The sequence below is a fragment of the Poecile atricapillus genome, chromosome 1 (genome assembly GCF_030490865.1).
Source record: "Poecile atricapillus isolate bPoeAtr1 chromosome 1, bPoeAtr1.hap1, whole genome shotgun sequence".
Classification (NCBI taxonomy): Eukaryota; Metazoa; Chordata; class Aves; order Passeriformes; family Paridae; genus Poecile; species Poecile atricapillus.
The window spans coordinates 111028501-111053140 of record NC_081249.1 but is presented as its reverse complement, the minus strand read 5'-3'; the positions used below and the strand labels follow the sequence as shown (position 1 = coordinate 111053140).

General features: G+C 44.8%; 1 protein-coding gene across 3 annotated transcripts in view; it reads left to right on the top strand.

Annotated features, from left to right (window-relative positions):
- Positions 1-18005, top strand: part of PTGFRN (prostaglandin F2 receptor inhibitor) — a 66349-nt gene extending 48344 nt beyond the window's left edge. For all 3 annotated transcript variants that reach the window (XM_058860360.1, XM_058860352.1, XM_058860369.1), the window contains 3 exons: positions 5950-6057; positions 12916-13221; positions 14469-18005. In XM_058860360.1, coding sequence (XP_058716343.1) covers positions 5950-6057; positions 12916-13221; positions 14469-14635 — 581 coding nt within the window. In that variant the 3' untranslated portion in view covers positions 14636-18005. The remainder of the gene's footprint in view (positions 1-5949; positions 6058-12915; positions 13222-14468) is intronic.
- Positions 18006-24640: the final 6635 nt, after the last annotated feature.

The following is a 24640-nucleotide window of genomic DNA, read 5'->3' as shown; positions in this document are numbered from 1 at the left end:
CTCTTAATTTCATTGCACTGTTTCTACTCCAGTGCATCCTCTCTCCTCCCGAGCTATTGGTTGATGCATGTGTACAGAGCCTTTCTTTCAGCCTGGAACACACCTGTCATCTGTCCCTTGCTGTTCTTCTCATGCCAGTGTATGAAGCCAGCATCATAAACTCTGTTTTGGCATTTGTCCTTTAATTTTCAGACCCTTTCACCATGAACAGGGCAACCCAGGTTAGTGTTTAGAATGTCTTTGCCTGCTACACACTCTCAGGGATTTCCACAGAACTGACTTACTTTCCTTTCTCTTGATGGAAGCAGGGAGAAGGAAGCTTTTAATCTCATGTTGATGAGTGTGTTATGAAAAGGAACCATTTGGAGCTTGGCTGTGCTCTGAGCTGTTTCTGCTCTGTGCCACTCAGCAGAGGGTAGAAAGTTCCGGAGAGGGAAAAATAAAAGAGAACTTGTAAGGGAAATATCTCAATGAAATCTTCAACTCTGGATTACATCTGCATGTGAGCTCATTGCACAGCAATGTATTATCATTCACTTTGGAAGAAGCTGAGATAAACCAAGAGCTGCTGAAATATGAGCTGAGTATTGATGTTGAACTTGCAATTAAAATGAAATGATGCCCTCCAATGACCCCAAGAGATACTCAGTTTCAAGAAGGGCGAATAGAAAGTTTCTTAAAGGAAAGAACGCTTAATCACGGAAATGAATGAAAAGCAGTGCAGCAGAAAGTCTTTGGCAAGAAATGCTGGTATTTTCCAGCCACTGTTAATGGGCAGGAACGTGCTTTGTCATTGTGTGCCTTTGTGCCTGTGCGCATTAATTTGTAGCTGGAAGTAGAAACCACAGACTTAACTACTGAGGGTTTCTTCCAGTAACAGCCATTATGAGGCTTGGGGTAAAGCTTGTTAGGGAACAGCTTCATGAAGAAGCTGGGAAAGGGCAGGGGTCTGGAAAAGTGAAGGTGAAGAAACTCATTACCTGGAGAAAAGCAGGTCATGGAATTCTCAGCTGAAGAGTGAATGATTTGGTGCCAGGGCAGAGATGAGTAATATTTTGGACGATGCAGAACTCGTGGGTTGCATCAGTTGTTTTTCCCATTGTGGTCTGTGGTGCTGTCTGATTGGAAGCAGGGAAGCTGCATGCAGGAATTCCAGCCCCCCTGGTCAGTAATGGACTGGGCATGGACTTCTTGGAGGGAACAGTCTGCCCTGGGTCTCTGTTGTCATCAGATTACTTGACCTTTCTCTTCTCTGCTTGGCTGGAAAATAAAAGTAGCTCCTGTCTGTGGGGAGACTATACTTTATTTCTGCAGAGAAGTACAGGGAAAAATGATAATCAAAGAAAACAAAACATCACCTAGGACCCTAGATGATTAGGACCTCTTCTTTTACAGAACTGGATTTTAACTGGCTCTTGGTTTTACTCTCTTTCCTTTTCCCATTTTTCTTGCAGATTTAAAGTGTTTGGATTACTGAACAGGGAAGGAAAGTGGGTAGAAAATGGGGTGACATCACATAAAGAGGGCTCAGAATTTGTCTTCAATTTGTAAATTCTTAAGTTGAGCAGATTAACTCGATCAACTTGAACAGCTCTTTCCCACCGTGCAGCCCCTTCAGTGTGAATCTGATTGAGGACAAAGTAATAAACAAATCTTGGTTCAACTTAAAAACACTTTTTCCTTTCCTTTTTATATGTAGAAGTATTAGCATAGCACTTTTTAGCTGAAAACTGTATCACTATAGGATCTGGCTCCTGGAGATATGTTCCTGGTAACATGAAATCAACAGTTTGAGCACTGAGATCTAACATAAAAAGGAACATTCAGAGAAAAGTACACTGAACAAATCCTGATTCTGGAAGCTAGTTTCTCTTTAAGCACTTCTGGATTTGTACTAGTAAACTTCTAACCTCATTTTCTTCACTTTCTGTTTAAAGTTGTATGGTGTTTTTCAAGTGTTCAAGAGTCAAGAAGTGCTCTGAGAATTCTCACTATTCTGACTGCAGATGCTTTTTAATATAAAATGGTTATTACTTGAATAAAGAAGAAAACTTATTTGGGGGTTTTATCTAAGTTTACATAAGACCTTACTTACAGTGAGGAACAGATATTTTGGCTTATTTTAAATCAAAGATCTCAGCAGAATATGGCAGTTTGTGATACTTACTCCTAGAATTGTGAATGCTGCTTTGTTTTGTAAATCTGTGCTCTTTAGCTTCCAAATTATCTGAGGGAATGACACTTATCTTCAAATCTGAAGTTATTAAAATCTAGTTATTTCTCAGCTTTCAAGCTCATGAACAGCTTTTAAGCATTTAACTTTTCTTTGTTCTTGATGAGTTTTACAGGTCATGCTTGATCTGTCAGCCCTGCAATTGAAACTAAATTGGTTTGTTTGTTCTCCTGAGTGACCAGTAGGTGCCAATAACAGTACTTCAAACTGTTAAATGCAGGTGGCAAGATGGCCAAAGCCACATCGTCTGTTATCTGCAGAGTTCTGTTTTTCTTGGTGTTGGTATAGCACTAACTCATATCTCACTGAAGGAGAGAGTTCCTGTCACCTCCCCAACCCTTCCAGTGACACTCTAAGTGCTTGAGCGTGACGGTGCTGGGACCCTGGGCCAGTGTCATCAGTGTCTGCTGGGACTTGCCTGTTTTACCACATGCCTGTGTCTGTAACCTTGGCTTTGAGTTATGTTCAGCCTCTTTTCTGTGTGGTTTTTTTTGTTTGCTTTGTCTTGGAGGGCAAAAACTTGAGAAAAGTATTTGGGTTTTGTGTTCTGAGCCTTGCTTGGTGTGGTCCAGATCCAGGGCCTCTTGAACACTGGGTGGGGGAATGGGGCACTCAGCCTCCTGTCTTTTCAGATTTCTTAAGGGAGGGAATAAATCTCTGAAGGTGCTTTACTTTGTCCTTTCATGCCTGAGGACAGCCTGAGACTCAGGGCATGGGTCATGTGGGCAGGAGGCCTGAGATGCACCCAAAGAAGACATATAACCCTAGGAAGCTGCAGCCACATAGTTTTCGAGACTGAACTGAGGAACTTTCACAGTCATTAATCTTGCTTAGGTTTAAAATAAATAATTAAATGTTCTTTTCTCTCTTCAGCTTAAGAGGGAGGAGCACAACCCCCAACACATCTCTTGACTCTTTATTGATATCCAGTTCTAGCACAGGACAGTGATTTCTCCCTGGAGGTTGAGATAGTAATTTTCAAGAGATGTTACCTGCTAGGGAAATAACTAAAGGGAAGGAACTGTTTGTGCCTTACCAAGGGGAAGCATGATCCTGAAATGCCAATGCAGCTGATGCCTTGGAGCCTTCCTGCCTAGGAAGTTTTGGCTCTTCATGGGGGAGGCTCGGTGAAGAAGTGCTTGGTGACCCAAACTGAGGAGTGTGTTGGGAGTGCTGCATTTCCATGATCCATGGCCTTGGATTGAGTGACCAACCAAGCTCAGCTTTTACCCTTGTGACATCCAGTGTCCAGGAATGCTCTGACTCTGCTCCACATTAGTGGTTTGTTGGTTTGCCAGCGTTTGAAGGCAGTGTCTGTTCCATGCAGGAGGTACCTGGACTTCCAGCCTAGAATAAGGCCTGAAAAATCCCATGTGCCCTCTGTCTTTCCTTGTTTAACCTTCCAGGGCAGGGGTAAGGTCCTTTGCCTGACAGAGTTGGAATCATGCAGTTCATCTCTTGCTCAGTCCCTCCCAGCACCCAGCCTGTCTGCTGGAGTAGAGCATGTCCCGTATTCCTGATGTGATGTCACCCCACTTGCTGCAGGATAGATTTAGGAGAGACTGAGCTATGGACAGTATCAGGATTATTATGGGACTGTTCTGCCTTTGATCAGTGCAGCAGAGGGACTGTGCTGGGAATGCAGGGATGTTCCTAGCAGATTTTGACAGTCTCTTTGTTTCTTTTCTTTGACAGTTCACACACAGCTTGAGACTTTTCTACTTATAGTTGGCTGGAGTGCCCTGGTCCATGCTGCCTTTAATCCCCTAGGACCTTGAACTTCTCTCTGCCCAACTCCAAATGAAAGGATGGAAAATGTCTTGATTTGTCTGAGGACAAATAATCAAATAGGCTGCAAGGAATATAGTTTGGTTTGTATGTGTGAATGTCAGGAAACAAATTGAATTCACACAAAACCAGTTTAGATAGATGCTGAGGTAGCATTCAGATTAATCTCTGTTCATCTCCTAGGAAAAGGATCCCATCATGCTGATCTTAAGTTAGGGCTGCAGCCTGCTTGTGAAGTCACTACCTGAGCAGCTGATCTCAGTATTCTGTTGTTTCCTTAAATATGTTCTAGCATAAACATTTTGGTGGATAATGCATGTATAATCTATATATTTCATCTCTGCGACCCTTTTATCCTTGTTTGGGGGGGCAATTTGCAGTGTTAATTTTAAGAAAGACCTTCTAGTGTCAAAATGAGTGTCAGACTCTTAGATTATATGTCTGCATACTACCCTTGTGTACAAAAGTACAGCTGCTTCTGGGGCAGAGGACTGGTGGAAATTGGAGGAGAGGGGATTTTGAAAGCTAGAGAAGTAATTATTGCATTGTAGTTGGAGATAGTTTCTTATCATGCTGTGTATTATCTGTTGACCAAAACAAGCCAGGCCCTTGTAGTCTAGAAAAGCAGCACCAAAAATTAAAGCCCTAGCTTCATAATACATCCAAGTTTCTTTCCAGAACCTCAGTTTGGGAATTATGGAGTGAGTGTATGCCATGTGGTGAGCTATCAGTGTAGCTGATAGCTGTTGACAGGGCAAGGCACAAATGGGTTGTTTTGGATGATTTCCTGAAGTATTCTTCATTAAAAGCATTGTTTACCACTGATCTTCACTGGATTTGAAATGTAGGGTTCTTGTGCTAAAAGATTAGCAGGTAAGAGTGGAGGAGAGCAAACAAACAGCTTTTCTTTCCTCCCTCCAAGCCACCCTTCTGTGCTTATTGTTGCTGCTGCTGTGCCAGAAATAGGTAAGCCAAGTAATACTGGGAGTCTAGGGAGTGTAAAAAGGGTTACTTCTTAATCCAAGTCCCAAGTTTCTTCTTGGGTTCCCTGGCTCTTTCCCCCAAAGGCATCCTGGAGGTCACCATTGGGATCAGCTTTCCTTCTACTCGTCTCCTTCACCTTGATTAGTGGAGAAATCACAGAGGCATTTTGGTACATTCTTCAGTTTCTGCCCTGTGAAATAGAGAGTATTAACAATGCTGGCATATCTGAGGAGTTGTGATTTTGTTACTTTTTTACAAGAGATGCAGCTTTTGTCAAAATCTGGGGAAGTTTTGGGTTTTTAACTTACGCATGTCAGAAGTCTTTTAAAACATCTCAGTGTTGTCATGGTATCTGAGTGTTTCAAAACAGCCTAATGGTTTTCATTGATATCATCACCACTTTGCAGCTGAAGGAGTTACTGTACCCTTGGGCTTTGAGACATCTACAGAAGAAGCTATCTGTGGCAGAGCCTGAAGGAAAACCCACAGAAAAGTATTATCAGATGCATTACTTGTATTGTCTGTTCCAGCTCCACTGTAGAACCATTGCTGTTGTTAAGATACTGTTTTGCTTTAACTTGAATTCCTATTGACAGCCTCAACAAAAAGATCCATTCTGGATTAGCCTGAAGATCTTAACTCCCATGCTCTTAAAGGAGTCACCAGTGGAAGATCAGCTCCTTTAGTGCTGGAGAGTAGAAGGCAGATTTGGGGAGCAGCCTCTGTGCTGGGTGAAAGGTCTGATGGTTTGGGTACTTAGTTTTAGTACAGGATTAAATGGCTAAAAAAGGAAAACTATTTTACAAAAAACTTAAGTGGCTGCTTATCCCTACTTCAGAGCTCTGTCTCTAGAAACCAGGAGAGAATACTTCAAAAATGTGCAAGAAGGCTGTTGGACCATGAAGTAAAGCCTGTCATGAATAATTGTGGTTACTCTTTTCCAGGTCCTGTGTTCAATGTGTCGGTGCATTCTGACAGCCCAACGATTTACCAGGGCGAGGTGGCAGATTTGCTGTGTATCGTCACAACGGAAGGAATGCCACTTGAGCCAGGTATTTCAGCAAAGTTATTTCACTTGCAACTCATTTGCCTTCAGAAGGACAACCCTATGTCCTTTGAGTGAGGCTGGAGAGTTGAGAACAATTCTGTAGAACTAGATAAAAACAGGACAGTGTGCTTGCTTTTACACAGCTCAATTTAAAGTGAGTTTTTTCCATTTTACCTCCTGAGGGGAGAGGGAAAAAATGTTCTTACCTTCAAATCCTCTTTTGCTGTCCCCACCAACTGACCCAACTGCAGGTAATCTCAACCTACAGCCATCAGATGGGCCATGAAAACTATTCCTATGTCCTTTAAATGGAATGGAGTTCCATTGCCTAAGCCATTTAGAGGAAAATGGTCATCTGTAAAGAAATCTTAGACACCTGGTCAGTCAGCTTCTCACTTCAGGGTGAATTTAAGGCTTAAGGTAAATCTAAAAATTATAATAGTTGACTGTTGTAGCCTAAATGTCAAAATGAATGTTCATGGACTTCAGAGTTGAGCATCCCTTTTTATGTGGAAGAAAGAAATACAGTACCTAGTTCCTGTGAGAAGGGTAGCAGACACGAAAGCAAATTTTTATGGAGAGCTAAAAAGTTCAAAGAATTGCTCAAAACCTAGCTGCTTGCCAAGCATTGTCTGAGCTGCTTTTCATCAAAATGCTGTGAGCGTAACTCTCTTATACCCAGAATTTGGGTTTGGAGTGAGTTGAGTCATTATGTATATGAATATAAGCATCTCTTTAAAATAAATCTACAAATATATATGTAAATAAAAATATGTGTTAATATATCTAAATATAAAGTTATTGTGATTCATGCTAAACCTAAAAGCCTACACAAGAACCACTACAAAAGAGGTGCTGTGCAGAAAATATTATTTATGATGTAGTAGCTGATGAGATGAAGTACCAGGCTTAGTAAAGGCCCATCACTTTAAAATTACAAGATGTCTGTTCTGCATTAAATCTGTGCGTGGCAGGGAAGCAATTTGCTAGATTACAGTCATGTGCTGCCTGTGAAAAAATGATAGAAGTCTGTAGATTGTATTATTGAAATGCTTGGTAGGGAGGAAGAGCTGAGTAAACTTTATTGCTGTCAAAAGAGTCATAGCCTGAGATATTGGACACAGCAAGCAGTGATGTGTGCCTGTGCATCCACCTCAGCCTGTCCTGTGCCTGCTGCTCAACAGGAAGCCTCTTCCACATTGAGGTGTGCTCAGGCTCTTGCAGGTATTGTTGCAAGGCAGTACCCAGAGCAGCTGCCTCCCTTTCCAAAGCAATAATTGCTGACAGGGAGCAGCTGCTGTTTCTGCTGGTGTTCGACAGCCTAAAGAAGCTTGATGTTGCCTTGTGAAAGAGGCCTCAGCATCCCTGACTCAAAACTTGAAAACTGGAACACAAATTCCACCTGAATGTGAGGAAGAACTACTTTACTGTGAGGATGACCACACACTGGAACAGGTTGCCCAGAGATGATGTGGAGGCTCTTTCTCTGGAGAGATTCAAAAGCCCTCTGGGCAGAATCCCATGTCATGTGCTCTAGGATAACTCTTGAGCAAGGAGGTTGGACCATATGACCTCCAGTGGTCCCTTCCAGCCTTATCCATGCTGTGAAAAGGCCACTTAGTAACAGTGGGGCTCTCCTGTCTCTTCACTGAAGTTGAGATTGGGATGGGTTTTTGTGTATTTGGTACCTTTGGACTGGGAGGAACACAGGCAGTGTAAGGATAATCAAAAGGGTTGAAGTAAAAAGCTGTTGTCTTTTGAGGAGCTGCTGATCAGCACAGTTAAGTTTTAACTGGGCAGCTTCACAAGGGTTTGTGGGTGTCTGTTGAATTGATAGATTATCCCTGGAGCTGGAGATGATGCTGTTTCCAGCAGTCAAGGGCAGCCAGAGCAGAGTCTTAAATGTCAGCACTGTAATCTGTTCCATAGCTGGGTAGTGTCATCTTGGACATGGCAAACCTCTGTGGTATTTTTTTATCTTGTTTCTTTCATGTTGGTGGTTTGTTTAGTTTCTTTATTTTTCAGTCTGTAATGGGGCAGATGAGGCACAGACAAGTGAACCTAGAGTGGAGTAAAATGTGGTAATGTGGCAAGCTTTGAGGGGGCTATTCAGTCTATGCTCTGAGCCTGCAATTGCAGGATGAGCAGGACTTGGGGCCTAACCAGTCATGCTGTGTGATGAAACACAGTCCTTGTTGGTCCTCTGGATGAGACTGGCAAAAGAGCTGCAGGGCACAGCTGGAATTTATGCAAGGTGTGCAGACTTCCCTCATCCATCTGCTTTCTTGGCCTTGGGAGCTGGAGGCTCCTAATGGAGCAGGTTAGAGGAAGGGCTGAAGGGCTTGTATGGTGGCAAACAGATGGAGTCCCTCACTGGTAACCTTATTCCTCTGTATACCATCTCTGATCTGTCTTTATGCTGTGTCAGTATCACAGTTTAATTCACAACTGGAATGGAGGACTTGCTTTTTAAATTAGTGCCAAATGTTAGACTGTGAAAATAGCAGGGCTGTCTCATCCCACTGGGGACATGAGGCACACTGTTAGGGAAAGCCTACACCTGGCACTTAGAGAAACAGGGCAAGAGTTATCAGCATCTTCTGGCAGAAAACTGATGACGGCACTACAGACATGGTCATTCCATTTGGGAATGTGATGAGAAAGAAGAGCAAATGCATTTGACTCCCTTCTGAGGGGCGTGGTGGCTTTCAAGGCCATCTGTACTTCTCGTGTCAGACCTGCTGCAGGGCTGTGGTCTGTGGTCCCCTGTGAGCAAAGTGAGGAACAGGATGCCTCATAAAATGTCCTGTTAAATGCACATCCTTCAATCATACTTGGTATGCAAGCCAGCTCTGTTCTTGTGCACACAGACACTCAATTTTGCAGGCATGCGTGTGCATTAGTACGTATGCCTCCTGTAGTACATGGGTGTCAGCTGTCACCTCTCCTCCCTCTTTGTATTCACAATTAAAAAAAATAAAGTACTTCCAAGGAGCTGAAGAAAAGCTAAATGACCAGTTAGCTTTGTCAGTGCCATTTGTTAGATTGATCCTTTTTTTTTTTTTTTTTTTTTTTTCTAGAGGCATCACTTATGGTTTGAACCCTTTTCTGGTAGAGGCAACTCACAATGCTTTCAGTGTGTGTATCCGCCCTGTGGGAAATTTTCAAAAGGGTAGAAAAGGTTTTGGTGTGACTGCTACATGCTTTAATTTCCTCTGCTTCTTTGAGACCCTGCTGAAATCGAGTGTGTGTTACTAAGCCCAGTACATGGCAGCAACTGCTCCATCTAAAGAAGTGCTCCTTTGGCTTGGCAGCTGTGGTTGGTGTTTTGAATTGATACGAGGGGAATATGTGTGTGTGTCAGTGGGGAATAGTAGTTCTTCTGTGCCCTGAAGATATAAAAGCTGCTTCTGATACTTCTGTTGAATACACATTTTCACAAATGATCTCTCTAGACTTCCCAGATCACCCATTCTTGGGCTGTGTGCTTAGGGATTTAAAAGTATTACTTACTGTGTCTGAAAGGAGATGTGGGGGTTTTTTATCTGCTCCAGACAGACCCAGTGGGCACTCCAGAGAATTTAACAAAACCAGCTTGTTTACCCCTTATATGGCTTGAAGTGGTTTGCTCAGCTCTCTAGGAAGCCCTATTCAACCTCATTTAAATGTAGTAAACAAAAAGGGTCTCAAAATTGTGATTCAACACTGTAACAGGATGCTGAGAGAGTTCCATTCTAAGCAGTGGAAGTGTATGGTTCCTAAGAAGCTGGTCTAGAAATAGGATTCCCTCTTTTGAGGAGTGATTGGTCAGGGAAGTAGCTAAGACTCAGACAGCTTAGCCCTGTGTGTCAAATCAAAATGTGCATAAAGATGTGCTTTACATGTTGATGATCCTCGCTGGCTGAGGAGGGGAGGAAGCACAGCAGCACTGTTAACTCTGCTCACAGAGCTCTGAAGTGTCCAGCTCCCAGTGCTCTCGGTTCCTTTAGGGTTGCATATGCTGGTGGCACTGAGGTCCTTGATGCTCTTGTGAGCACTGGGATATTCTGCTTCACCTTGGCCAGGTGTCCCACACTACTGACCGTGGCACAGAAAGAACCAGGAAAAGAAACCTTTGTTGAGTATGAGTGTGGTTTTTGAAGTGGAGTTTTTGTAGATTTGGGTCAAAAATTGAGCGTGACTTCGTCAACATTGATGCAAGGTGTGTGGAATGGTACAGATGCCAAGTGTGTGACCTGGTTTATGCCAGTGAATCTACATATTTATTAGCACTTGGAAGCTGCTAGGCATGTTCATCTTTGGTATTTAGAGAGAACCTGATTTATGTCCTGTGTTTGCTAAATTTGCCTGTGTTTTTATTGCATGAAACCCAGAGATACATAGAAATTAATCAGATGACTTTGCTGTATTAAGCTATTTCAAGGAGGATAGTGACAGAGTACTCGGAGCCAAATCCTCCCTCTGACTGTCTGTGGTGAGTCACTAATTGCAGACTGTATACTGGCTAATAAAATATGTTGGCATAATACTGTTGTCCCATGTTGTAATTACAGAAGATAGATTCAAATATTTCAAAATGACAGCAAGTGCCTGTACCCATGTGAAGGGAACCTCAAATTATCTGGGATTCAAAAGAAAGAATTCTTCAAAGCTGCCTGAGGATCTGAAGACTAGATTATTATCTTTTAATATCTAAATTTATTGCTTAAACCCTTTCCAGCAAGGTCAGTGGTGTGTTTAAGTATAATTTGACTTAGCCTGAAAGGTGTCCATAATGCTCCTACAGCACCTGGAAACACAAGAGCAAGCGTCAGTCTTGGATCTTTGGAAGGAATTGGTCATTCCCAGTGCTGTTACCGTATTTGGCATAAACTGACAGCAGGGATGAAGAGTGGTTTCTATAAACAGAGCTCTCTCCAGCAGAGGCCCTGTTTCCCATAGACACTTGGATAAGTGCTCAAAGCAGAGGTCAAAGTTTGCTCTCTTTGACTGAACATGTGTTTATGGTAATTTTTATTAACTTTGGTTTCAAGGGAAGTGGTCCGAGTGCTCTGCCAAGTATCTCATAGGAGTATTTGTAGGATGGGAGGCAAGAGGGATTCCTCTGAGGGCTGCTGGTCCATGTGACCTGTGCTGAACCCCATGTAGGATTGGGGCACTTGCTTCTGCTGTAGGGCTGCAGAGCAGGCCAGGTGCTCTCCCGAGGTTCTGTGCATTGCCCAGAACACCAGGCTGTGGCAGGCAGGGCAGGAAACTGGCCTGTGTCCCAAAGCAGTGTGGTCAGACACTGTCTCTGCTAGTAATATGTGCTTTCTCATATTTTTGTTTTGTTTTTGTACATGTGTGTAAAAACAGTGCACCTTAGGAAGGAGTTAACTATACTCCAAACACTGGTTTGTTTGAGTTTTTTTCTGTAGTAAGGACGAATGTCCCACGTGGCCAGCTGATAATATACTTCAAGTAAAAGACTTGAGGCTATCCCTTTACTTCCCTTTATTTTAAAATATGGAGGTGCCCTTCTTTGCCCAAGAGCTAGCTTGACTGATAGAGACTTAAAAATTATCTTCACTTAGATCTGTAAACAATTTCAGTACAACAATAGGCTTAGGGCTTCAGTTATTCCATTAGCCTGGAGGTCAAATGTGAAAGTTTAAGAGAAAAGCAAACTCAGTTAGACAAAAGATCAGTTTTAAATTTCAGATTGCTAGTACTTTATTTTTCAGAGCTCTCAATACAAGAAAATGGAGGTTTGATACATTGCCAAGAATCCGTGGGACTGCCTTAGGTGTGCACACACTGTACCAGTACTCCAAACTCAGGACAGAAATAGTAACTTCTGTTTCCAGTTTGGGCCCATCGGTTTGCTCGTGTGCCAGGAAAGAAGACCTGTGAGGAAACAAGGGAGCAGGTTTTCCTGTCTGGGCTGCAGGTCATGCCAGGTTTCAGACTCTGACAGGTGTTGCTGGGCTCATGATAGCAAAGAATAGCGGTGATTTTTAAAGTAGATGCTGAGCTACATCTACCTAATAGGCTTAAGACAGAGACCTGCTAATGAGATCAATAGGACCTTGCATGAACACACAGCGAGCTAGATGTGCTAGTGGACTCTGACTACCTGTCAGCTGTGTTAAAAGTGTAAGTTCCTGCAAATCCATATTATAGACTGTGTCTTTGGGTGGTGAAACTTGTACAAGGCATCATGTCTGATGTGTCACAGTAACCCACAACTCTGGGAAAAGTGTATAAAAGCAGCATGGTCAGGCTTTGCTCCTGAATGCTTTGTACTGTTGCAGGTAATTTTTTGTGCACTGCACAGGGTTTGTGTTTGTTTAGGCGAACTCTAAATGTAAGGAAGGGGCCTTCAGGATAGAGCCTTCTGATCTTGTGGCTATGTAGGCCCTGATGAAGACAGTGACTGCAAATCACTTTCTGCTAGCAAATATCTGGCACTCCCACCTTCTTTCACTATGGGTGCAACATAACTGTAGCACTTCTTATGATACTAGGCCTGCTTGGTAAAAACTTAGAGTTAAATACAAATTTCAGAATCGCAGGCAGAAAAGCAAGAAATCACTTCTGTGTCATCCCTGTGGTAAGTCACCCTTTCTGTACAACTCCATTCTTCCTGTCAGTGCATTTCATTGCAGTTCACTGCTGGAATCTTCCTTGAAAAATTTCTTCCTTGAAAGGACTTGTTCAGGGAACTCTCTCTTTTTCTTCCTGTTTTCTCTTTTTTTTCTTGCCTCTGCTGTCAGCCCAGTGCTGGCTGTGCTGCTTACAGATTAACCTTTCTGCTGAGAAATGGCACTAGGAATACTTTTCAGGACTCACCAACTGAATTCTTCTTTGTCCACAAACACAGATGATATGTCCTTCGATGTCTCCTGGTTTGCTGTGCGCTCCTTTGCGCTGGACAGAGAGCCCGTCTTGCTGGCCTCGCTGGACCGGAGAGGGATTGTGACACAGAGCAGGAGGAATGGGAGCAGTGATCTCAGCCTGGAGAGGATCAGCCCTCTGGAATTCCGGCTCCGCGTGCACAGCTGCGAGGACCATGACTTTGGGAACCACTACTGCGTAGTGACCCCGTGGGTGCGCTCTGCCACGGGCGTGTGGCAGCGGGAGCCTGACATCAAAGCCAAACCCATCTTCCTGTCTGTGAAAATGGATGGTAAGAGACTGAAACATGTGTTCTCAATTTAGTTTTTAACACCTTATTATGTCTTTTTGTGGCAAACATTCCCCGTAACTACTTTTAAAGGTGCCTCTGGTGATCTCATTAGATTTTGTCATCTTTTTTTATGGTTAGCAATTTCTGATTCAGGATTCTTCGGAGTAGAAGAATCTGTTCTGCCTGAACAGTTGATAGATATAAGACTGGAGCCTTTTCTTTCCTGATCACCTCTTGGTGATGTTTTGTGTAGCTGAGGCATCTTTCAGTCAAGGGCACAGTATTCTCTCCAAGTGTTAACCCTTCTGCTGCGGGCTGGAGGAAGCCTTGGTTTGCAGATCAGGCACATGAGTTAGTCACATTGTGGTTAGTGTCAAAGCTGAGAGGAGAAAAATCAGAGCTCTGACTCCTTCCTCCCTCTCTAATGACAAGACAGATTGCTCCCTGCACTTTATACCTTGTCTGCTTTCCACCCAGAGTTGCAAGTGTTGCTAGACTTCATGAGCAGGAAGGTGCACACTAGATACTGCATTCAGCACATAGCTAAGGAGGAAAATGAATACAGGAGGGGTTTTGAACTAGTTGCTTTCTTGATCTTTCCAGGAGAGGTCATTTTTGGAAGTTCCATGAACTTGAAATGAACAAGAAGCTTTTGTTCTCACCACTGTGCTGATAACTATTATAACTGTACTTTCTGAACCCTTTTCAGTTCTTACTGCCTTTTAACTGAGCAGAAGGTACTTCAAAATCAATTTCTTTGTTTAGGCACCAGCTTTGAAGGTTGATTAGACAGGGTAAATATATAGTAATTCTAATAATTCAAAGCATAAAGGAGTCTACTCCTTGGTTTTTGGAAATGTATTACAAAGAATGCAGCCACACTCTGCCTCTGATGGGAAAACAGTCCAATGCTTTTGTTTGGAGAAATGTGTGATAGGATGACTCTTGGAATAAACTCTACTTTGCTACTCACTCCAAGGTTCTTCTGGGAGTTTCCAGCCTCTCCAAGGGTTTGAAATGATGGAGAAAGAATTAGGGTGAAGAGGAAAGAGAGACCAGTAAAAGACCAATTTTTCAAACCTGGGAAGATGGAAATCAAGTAGGAAAATTAGTGTAATTTCTTTCTGAAATAATTAATCTGTCCCTGACTGAATAATGTGGTATTCTCTCCTTCTTCAGTCAAGAAGAAATAAAGGGGATGTCTGAATTTCTCAGTGATATCTAACAACTGTGCCTTCTTTTTTCAGTTCTGGATGCTTTCAAGTACCCCCTGTTGATTGGCATCGGTCTGGCCACTGTCATTGGACTCCTATCCTGCCTTATTGGCTACTGCAGCTCCCGTTGGTGCTGCAAGAAGGAAGTGCAGGAAACGAGACGAGAGCGTCGCCGGCTAATGTCAATGGAGATGGACTGAGCGCGGGAGCTGGACACACTTGCATTTCGGGAGAGACTCACAGGGCTCTTGGATTGTGTTGAGACACTTGCTCACAGGCCCAGACAAGACAGTGCATTTGCTCTCTGATTTCAGCCTGGACCTCAAGCTTCTCCTTGTTACACGTCGTGTCCCGAGAACAATCAGGCCATATTTAGCAACTTGGGAGTTCTCCTTTTCCAGCAGCACTTTCTGCATAGGGATCATGTCCTTCTAATGTGCAAACTGTTGAGCCTTCTTTCAGCAGGGCCCTGTGACAAAATTCATTACTGTTTTGTTTGTTTGTTCATTGGTTTTATTTCCCCCTCGTGGTTTTGGAAAGATGTCCCTGTATGAAAGCAAGGTGGGCAGGATGATGAATGGGAAAGAGGCTGGTAAAAGTGTTAGACTTTCACTGTATTAACCAATCTACCTTTCCCCTCTATCCCCGTCACACCATCCTGTTCCCTTTCTCTTTCCACCTTGGTATCTCAGAGACTTCTCTGTTGGGTTGAAGGCCAGGGAAGGTTCCTGTGCTGGAACCATCATGAGGCTGTTCCAGCAAAGGATTGTTTTATGGTTGTCAGCATGCCTTCTCTTCCCTGGCTTTCCAAGAGATTGCAGTTAATCCTGACATGTAACTTGCCTGCTGTAGGTCTTTGAAGCACTTTCTTTAAACCTTTTATTTTCAGTGCTCAAAGCTCTTAGCTGTGGTGAGTAGGGACTAACTTGGCAACCCTGAAGAGTCAATCCTCAGACAAGCATTTGATGGATGTCTGCCTATGGCCACCTTCTCCCCCTCCCTTCCACCTTCTCTTCTCCCCACTACAGCTGCTCACATCGTGCCTGAGACCCTGTTCTGCTTGTGGCAGGGGGGCACGTGGTACCTAGGGACAAGGCTCAGCCTTCTGCTGGCCTCAGCCAGGAGGTTGGAGACCTTGCTCCCCGGGTGATGGTGTGACTTACAAAAAGTAATAAGAGATGGATCTTCATCTGCAGTTGGCCAACTGATCATGTTTAGAGACTTGTAAACTATGTATTACCAAATGCACAGACCAGAATTCAGTGCTGCTTCTGCCAGTCACTCACTGGTGACCCTTAACCTGTGAGCAGAGTCTGAGATCTGCAGTAGCTGCAGTGCAGCTCAGGGTAGGAATAAGAGCAAGCCCAAGAGGGCAGCAAGAATCCTTCAGGTTCCAACAGCCCTGGTCTTGAGCATGGGCCTGCAGCAGGGCTTTCCCCATGGGCTTGAGACCTATTCCTCGGTGCTATAGTACAGAAGTCCTGCTTTGGTCTTCCAAATATACTGACCTGGCTCCTGAGAGGGAGCAGCATCTTTATCAGTTCTGTCTTCCCAGCACAGCTGGTGTTCTAAGCAATAAAGGTCAGAATAAGGATACTGTGTACAAACAAGCGAGGAAGTAGGACTTCACCACAGTCTGATGTCGCAGCCGTGGTTTGGCTTGCGTCAAGAAAGGTGAGAAATGCAGACTTGAGGCCAGGGCTCAATCCTTACCATGGTTTTTAAGATGAAGGATGGTAAAGAACATCATCCATGGAAGGTAGTGGCTGTGGTGTGCTGTTGCCTGATTAGTTATGTCCTAGACAATCTGCTTCTCTAATAGCTCATCCCACTGCATATTCCAGGGGAGCTGCAGGTCTGGTATCTGGGCTATGAAGATTTTTTTTGTGGCAAGTTTTCTTAGTGTGGAGTTGTTTTTTTTTTTCTGTCTTGCATTGTGCCCTTTGTCCTGAGGCTGATGTGAAGGGGTTTTCCAGAAGGCAGCTGTGTGTGTGAACATCCATGCAGTCACACCTGTATGCATAGAGGTATCCACGGGTTTTTGAAAGATTAATATGAAGCATCTTCAAAATGGGATTAATTTGCAGAGTTGGGGCTTGCAAATTGTTATTTGACTCTTTAAGACATTTCATGTAGTATTCCAAAACTGGGACCCCCAGACCTATGAACCTCTGAAAGACTTTGGCCTGAAGATACGTAACAAGGTTTCTTTCTGACATAAAGATGTTTTTCTTTCTGGAAGAGCTCTGAAAAGGCCTCTGTCGCAGGCAGACTTAATTGCCTTTCCTAAAGAACAGGGCAGAAGCAGTTTCTAGCTTCTACTGTGAAAGCCCAGAAATCTGTAGCAGTGTTTTCCAAAGGGAGTTCAGGAAAGGATTCACTCAGATAACTACTTTGACAGCAAGAATTTTTCTTCCTCTCCTGTCTCTGCTGTAGTGAAATCTTGCTTTTTCCTGGGATGTTATAAAACACCATTCTGATGTTTGGGATGCTGGCTGATCTAGCAGCTTCTTTCCTGTAGTAACATCTGCTTTCTTCTCAGAAGGCTGGTGGCATTGGGGCATCTTGGGAGGGGTGGAAGTGGTGGTGAAGTTCTAAGCACAGCATCAGTCACTTTTTGTCCTGGCAGACTGACTCCTTGTCTATCTATGCCCTTGGTTAAGTTTTAGGGAGAGAGAATCATGACTGTAATGCAATAATTAGGGAATGGATGAGCAGGGAACCGCCAGCTCCTCCCAAACACACAATATAGCACACTTCCTCCCTGCTGGAAAAAAACTCAGGGTTATTTTGGTCAGGGCTCCCTTCTTCTCTAGTGTAAGGTCCCCGTGTCCTTATCTAATGCTGACCTTCCTTCACGGCCCTTAACAAACCATCTTTGTCACTCCAAGTGAAGGAAGTTTGCCACTAGCTTGTACTGCTGACAGCCCCTTGGAAGGCAATGCTGCACCCCATTCCACCCTGTGTTTGCTGTAGTTGGAAGGCTAGAAGCTGATGGGCTACACCTAGCCCCCAGGTTTCCTTCTACTTGTGCCAATTTTGTATTATCCCCTTTTTTAAAAACAGAGTGTGAGTCTTCTCTCTATGGGAAAAAAAAAAATCTAGGTCACTTTTCATGTTTTTATTATTGTTATTATTATTATTATTATTTTGTGTGTGACCAGGGTTTGTGTGAGTGAAGGTGTGTGTGCATCTGGTTGTGTATTAAACCTGCAGAGTATCAGAAGAGTAAGCTGCCTGTGGTGCAGTACAAGCATCCATATCCTCCCTGCTGCAACCTGTGGTATTGTCAAAGTATCCTAAGGGCTCACATTGATCTTCCTCTGTTTGCATTGCCACGTCTCCTGGTTAAGCTGGTAAATTCCTCCAGGCACTTGGAATTTCGATCCAGGGCAACCTTGAACATCATACAGCAGAAGGGCAAGATATTTTCTTTCTTTTGTTTTAATTTCAAAGTTATAAAATAAAGTTTTGGGCACAATTCTGGAATGCAGGTACTGAATAGTTCTAACAATGCTGTGTACAATGTTTCTTTTTATGTTTAAAATAAAGAGCGAGTCTTTTTGATTATGGCTGTGCTGTGGGTCTGGATGTTTGAGCTTTCCTTGTTCCCTGCATGTATGCAGACACTGTTGTTGAAGGTATAAAATGTAAACCTCACAGTCCTGTTTCCAGCACTGTTTACCCTGTAAAATAAGCATGAGCCTTATTTTACAGCAAATTTTAAATATTTGCCTACATTTCTGGGATGAATTGGGAAGCATAATTATTTTCTGAGTTGACTGTGTTTCTACCCCACTGTAAGTCAGTCTTTTTGTTGGGAGAGTTTTATTTTGATTAGCTAAGGCCAGGAGTCACAGTTGGGAGTGTGTATTTAATATCTGCTGTAAAACCTGGCGTTAGATGTTGAGTCTTCCTTGACCCTTTCCTGAGGCTTCTCGTTTCCAAGGTACCAGGAGGAAAATCAATAGTGTTGGAAGAAAACTTCCTGCTTTCTTTGCCAGTGGCTGAATTTAGGATTTTTTTTACCCCCAGCAACCATGCAAAGACACCAAAATCATGCAGCAAGGAGGTGACTTGCTGTCATGGTTTAATCCCAGCTGGCAGCCACACCCCATACAGCCACTCGCCCACTCCCCCACCAGTGGGATGGAAAAGAGGGTTAGAAGGGTAAAAGTGAAAGAAATACATGTTGAGATAAAGACAGTGTAATAGGGGAAGCACAAGCCATGTGCTCAAGCAAAGCAAGGAATTCATTCCCTGCTTCCCATGGGCAGGCAGGTGTTCAGCCATCCCCAGGAGACGGGAGGACAAACACCATCACTGAATGTTCTCCCTTCCTCCTCCTCCTCCCACCAGTTTTACATGCCCAGCAGGGCTCCCTCTGCTCTGGGACATCCCTGGGGTCAGTTGGGGTCACCTGTCCTGGCTGTGTCCCCTCCCACCCCCCTGAGCCCCCCGGCCCACTCGCTGCTGCCATGGGCTAAGAGGCAGAAAAGGCCTTGGCTCTGTGCAAGCTCTGCCCAGCAGCGAGGAAAACATCCCTGCACCATCAGCACTGCTTCCAGCACAAATCCAAAACACAGCCCCACACCAGCTACTGTGAAGAAAATGAACTCCATTCCAGCCAAAACCAGCACACTTGCTTTCCAGCAGGAAGTTGTTTGAGGCAGCAGTGGTTTTGGGAGTCCAAGATAGGCTTTGGCAAGGTGAGATGTGTTCAGAGTGTTGAATGCTCTGTCTGAGCAGGCTGCAGTGCAGGCCAGGTGACCGCAAAGTGGGTAACTTTGGCTTCTTTCTATATAGAAAGGTGTGCTCTGCAGAGTGTGCTTGCAGGAAGCTGGGAGCTGGCACCAACCTCTAAATCCTTAAGGAGCAGCAGGAGCCATCAGCCAAGATCCAGGAATGTCATAAATGGTCCCTCAGCAGAGCCTGTGCCAGCTGTAGGTGTCCAGCACACACATCCAGCAGCAAGGAGTGGGGTGCTTGTGGGACAGCAGTCCTTGGCCTCGAGCTGTACAGGTTATAGCTCACAGGTAAGCCTGGATTAGCTTTTATGAAATTCTCTTGTCTCCCCCACCCCCTGGGTCTTAATACAGTTCTTGTAAACGTGCTAGGACTTTGTCATAAGAAAGCAAGCTGAAAAATGTGAGCCTGGAAATGGAAGGGGTATGGCAAGTAAGTGCCTGGGTGTTGCAGTGAGTGATGGGAGGTGTCAAGTCTCTAACACTGCCTTGTACCTGCCAGGGGCTCAGCTCAGCCAGCTGCTGATAGAGGTATGGCCTGCTGCCATGGGCAGAAAAGCACTTCTGTGCCAGAGCCTGGGAGTTTACTTGCTTTCATAGCACCAGGCTCTGGCAACATGCTTGGCTGTCCTTTTTCTCTGACAGACCCTGGAGGTGCTGCTGTGGCTCTGGCTGACTGTCCTGCATGGGTCAGGGCCACTCCAAAAACCCTGGCTGGGCTGAAGCTGACTGGTGTCAAGCGGGATGCATGAGAAGACCTGTTGCCTCTTTGTCAGGTAAAGCCCAGTCATGCAAATCTTCCAAGGAAATGTGTGGCTGTAGCACAGCACTTCCCACACTTGTGTGAATGCAGGAGGCTGAGGTCTGCACAGCAGGAATCAGGACAAATGGTGTTTCAGGAGAGTCTTTAGTGACTGACTGAAGCTGTGGGATATGCTAACTGAAGGAAGAGCCACTGCTCATGCTTGTCCAGGCAAATACACCTCAACTGCCACGTGTAGCCTTCAGTCAGACATCCCTTTGCCTTTCTTCTACTGAGGAAAATGGCACTGTGCTGTAGCCAGCCGATGACTGATCCTGAGAGCTCCAGGGGAATGCCTGGGTTATTGAGGAAACCAGGCTCTGTGGAGTTCCAGGTCCCTCAGAAGAGCTGCTATAGGCACAAGCTGTTCTCTCCCTGGCAGCAGAGCTGCATTCCATGAAGTGCCAGAAGCATAAGAGCATGACTGCTTCCACCTCTGCCAAGGGGGTAGAAAGGCAGGCAATACAGGCTTTGTGAAAGCAAGGAAGCAATATATTATACTTTGTTCATCTGGGATTTTGTAACCTGCAGCATGTGCTGGGCCTTGTACCAGACCACAGACTTAGTCTGAGCACACCTCTGTTGTCAGAGGTGAGCGATGAAGCTGCAGACAAACGGACACAAAGTTCTGTTTCTTCTTGGCAACTTAACCTGGCTTATGCCCTCCAGATCCTTGCTTATATGATCCTGGCAGTGTTTTGACATACTTAATGGAAGGTAAGGAGTGCCAAAGACACCAAGTTCCTAAAAGTTTCCTTAAGGGTGGAGCTAGAGAAAAGGGAGGATGCGCTTCCAGAGCTCCTGCAGCAGAGCTGGCTATATGAGGATGCTGGTTACTGGGCATCTGAGAACCCAGAGATGTCTGACAGGACGGGACTGGTGTTGCCTTTGTAGCTCTTGCTGCTTCCATGCTGACTTCAGCTCCACAAAGGCCCTGGCACAATGTGCAGTGGCTGTGATGCTAGGACTGTGGTTAACAGGGAGAATATCTGTGCTGCTTAGCATCTGCTGGATGTATGAAAGCTGTGTGTGGTTACAGCCAAATGCAGGTTCTGAATGCAGGTGCAGTAGTTGTAGCCTCCCTTTGGGTGTTCAGGTACATCCTTTTGCTGTCCTGAAACTTGTTTGCTGATTTAATCTGTGTTTTCTTCCCTCTGCCTTACCTCTTCTGTTTTTTGTGCTTCCCTTCAGGAGCCTTTTCTGGCCTTTGTCTCTCTGCATCTAAAGGATGATGGTCTTTTGTGCTCCTCTCTCTGGAGGAGAGCAGGGGTACATTGTTATAGTGTGCTCTTGAATCATCTGCTGAGAGCTCAGGCTGCAGAACTCCAGCCCAGTGCCCACTGCAGAATCACCTGCAAGGCTGGCACCCTGTGCACATACACACAAATGGTTTTTAGCCACATTCCTCATGAGAACTCCAGGCAATATGCAAGGAAAGTAAGCATTTCTGATGAGGAAGTGACTCCAAAGAGACATTTATATTCCCTTTGCCAAAGCAGAAGGAACAGTTTTTCTTTTTAAGAAAGATGGTTTAGCCTTCTTTCTCCATCTGCTTGCTGTCATAACACAAATTCTGCTCAGTGTGTAGGAGCTCCAGAGAAGCGACCATTGTGCTGAACATTTTCATTTTTCAGGATAACAACGATATGATTCATTGTTAACACTCAGGATAGCTACCCTCAACTTGAGAAACAGGTAATTAAAGAATGTAATTTATCTGAGCTACTCGAGATAGGCATCTCAGAATAAGAACCTGAGTTGTTTCTCACTATTGCTGTAGAGGAAAGCGCAGCTCACCCAAGAGTTGAGAATTTGGCACGATACTTGTATAAAAGTATTGAGCAGACAGGTGGGGGCTGAGAGAAATGAGGTAATAGCAGCTCCCTCTAGTGATGGGCTGGGGAGGAGGGAAGCAGACCCAGCAGGGAGCTGTGGTCATGATTCAACCATCAGACAGGTGATGGGTCCTCAAGTTCTCTCCAAACATAGCTTATGTTTCTGTGAAAACACCCCCAGGATGGATTCTGATCTCGATTTTGTTATTGTATGACACCTCTGCCTGTGTGTAAGAGTCCTTGGGTGATGGTTATCAGGATGAATCCAGTCTCTGTGTTTTTTATCCTTTTGCAGGCTCCTAGACTTCAGCCAGGCAGCTTTTCAATTGTGTGCCTGCTGGAGTCAACCGTGCCTCATACTGAGATCCTTGGTGTGTTATCCAGTGTCCAGTCCCTCTGAAGGTGTCTTTCCTAGTAGCTGTACCAACAGTGAGTAACCAGGCTTCTTGGAGTATTTAGAACAAAAACATTGCCATAAGGTGAGTCTTACAGTGAAGAAAAAAAAAAAGGAAAAAAAAAAGGATAATGTGTCTTTCTGCTTTATGGTGGTTTTGCCTTTCTTTTGCAGGGACAGACCTTACTAGCTGGTTTGTGTCACTGCCCACTCTCTCCCCTGCCCCCATCACTGCAGGCTGACAAGCATGGCCTCTTCCTCTAGCTCAGAAATGTCCATCTCTGGTTTTTCAGGGAGAGCCCCTTCAGCTCAGCGCCCTCAGACTGGTAGAATTATACACTTCATTAGAAATAAGATGTTAAGGTTCTTTTGAAGTTGATGGCTTTTCCTGTAGCCTTTCAGGTCCGTGCTGAGATGTCTTTGCCTTGTGCCATTATCTTCTTTTTTTTCCTCTCTTCTTTCTGTCTCCTACAGTTCCCTGCGTGGATGAATGCAGAAAAGGTCTTTTCAGAAAAGGTCTATAAAGGTCTTTTGTAAGTTGCTATTCATTAAATTCCCTTCCCTCGACCCGACTGTGTACAATGTTAACAAGGCAGCTCTCGGGACCCTTGGGCATGGCACTGCTGTCTTTAAACCCTCCTTTACCTCGTGTCAGTGGTGGCAGCAGCGTGTTGCCAGAGTGTCACCTCTTCCCAGCTCGACTGAGACCCACATTTCAGTGGTGAGAACTGTTCTCCAAGTCCCTGGGAGTAGCAGGGGAGTTCTGCAGGCTCTCTTGTGTGGAAGGTGTCAGGCAAAAGGAAGATAGCTGCTGCTTTTGTGTTGCAGTACTGAGCACATCCTTTATCCAGCCCTTCAGTGGCAACGTTGAAGGGGGAGCTGCTTTCACACTGAGACTGACAATCCGAGCACAAACAAGTGAGATGTACTGTGTACATTTGCAACTCTTCCTGCCATCTCTGTTTAATCAAAGCAGTGTACCCTGCAGGCTTTCCCTGGAGTTCACTGCAGCTCCTGCCTTTTGTTTGAAGGGAATTTGTTTGGCTCAGAGTAAATATAACTTAGCCTTTCTGTGACGATAGCCAAGACATCGTTCTGTAGTCTAAATGGAGGATAACAGCCTCAGTATTGCCTACAGTGTGCTCTGCTCTTGTGGTGCTTGTGTGGGGTGCTGCTGTCCAGAGTGCTCTTCCCAAACCTGAGGAGGGTGAAAAGGTGACATACAGGAACCAGAGCGTGGCCAGGTACAGCTCTCCAGTAGCTAAACAAACCCAGCACATCATGTTGATGCTACATTGGGAGGCAAGGTTCCCCTGGCAACCCCTCAGGCCCCAAGCTGAGTTTCTCTGGACACCTGCATATATGGATAGAATATATGAGAGAATATATGGATAGAATATATGAGAGAGGATAGAAACTCTAGGAGTTTCAAGAGGTACTGAAGCTGGCAGTTCTGGGATTTTAAAAAGGGCCACTTTGGCTCTGCTGTTGAGCCTTGCAAAGCCACTGCTATTCCTGTGATCTCAGAGTGGGAAAGAGGGAGTTCTTTCAGGAAGAGGAGCAAAGGCTTTGATGGAAGGTGAGCTGTAAGAGTAGTTCTGCCACTGCTCCCTTGCTTTGTCATTTCAGGAGCACAGCTGTGTAATGGGCCCATGTTTTGGGCAGTGCTGGGCTGACCCCACTCCTCTGGTGCAGAAAACATTTCAGTGTCCTGGCTGGTAAGGATGGGACTTTCTGTCTGTGTAGGTGGCGGGGTTTTATGTGGTAAGGTTTCCCTTGTCAGCCCAAGTGCTGCTCCATGGGACCTCCATCTCCTCCCTCTTCAGCTCCAGCCCTGCAGTTGCCTACAGCTCCTGGATTCTCTGCTCACTGCAGTAGCCTAGGTCAGGGAACAATCCATGCACTTCCAGATTCACACACTGCCTCTGGAGAGGCACGTGCTTCCTGAAGTGCCTTGGAACCCTCTAGGGTGCCTGCCTCTAGGACTGGGAAACATGCTTTTGTGCATATTCCACTTGGGTTTGTTAGGAGAGCACCTCCCTGCTGCAGCCAGTGGTGCAGTGGGTTTTGGGAACTGGAGTCGTCATTTTCCCAGCCTAGAAGTATTTAACAATTGGTTGCAGCAACGGGTGTTTAATTCTCTTGCTAGCATTTCCAGGCCAGCTATTTAATTTTATTTTTTTCAAACCCTCTTGCTTCTGGAAATCCTGTAATCGAATCCAAGCTCTGTCAATCTAATTAGTTTTGAAGTGCAGAATCTCCATAACTTAGAGACCTAAATAAGCAGCTTAAAATGAAAACCTAGTTTCTCTCCCAACACATAACACCGTCCTGTGTTCCCCTACTGAAATTCCTCCCCAACACCAGCCCACTGTGACTGCTCTCCTATCCCTCTGTTAACCTCCCTCCTCTCTTCCCCAGCCTCTGCC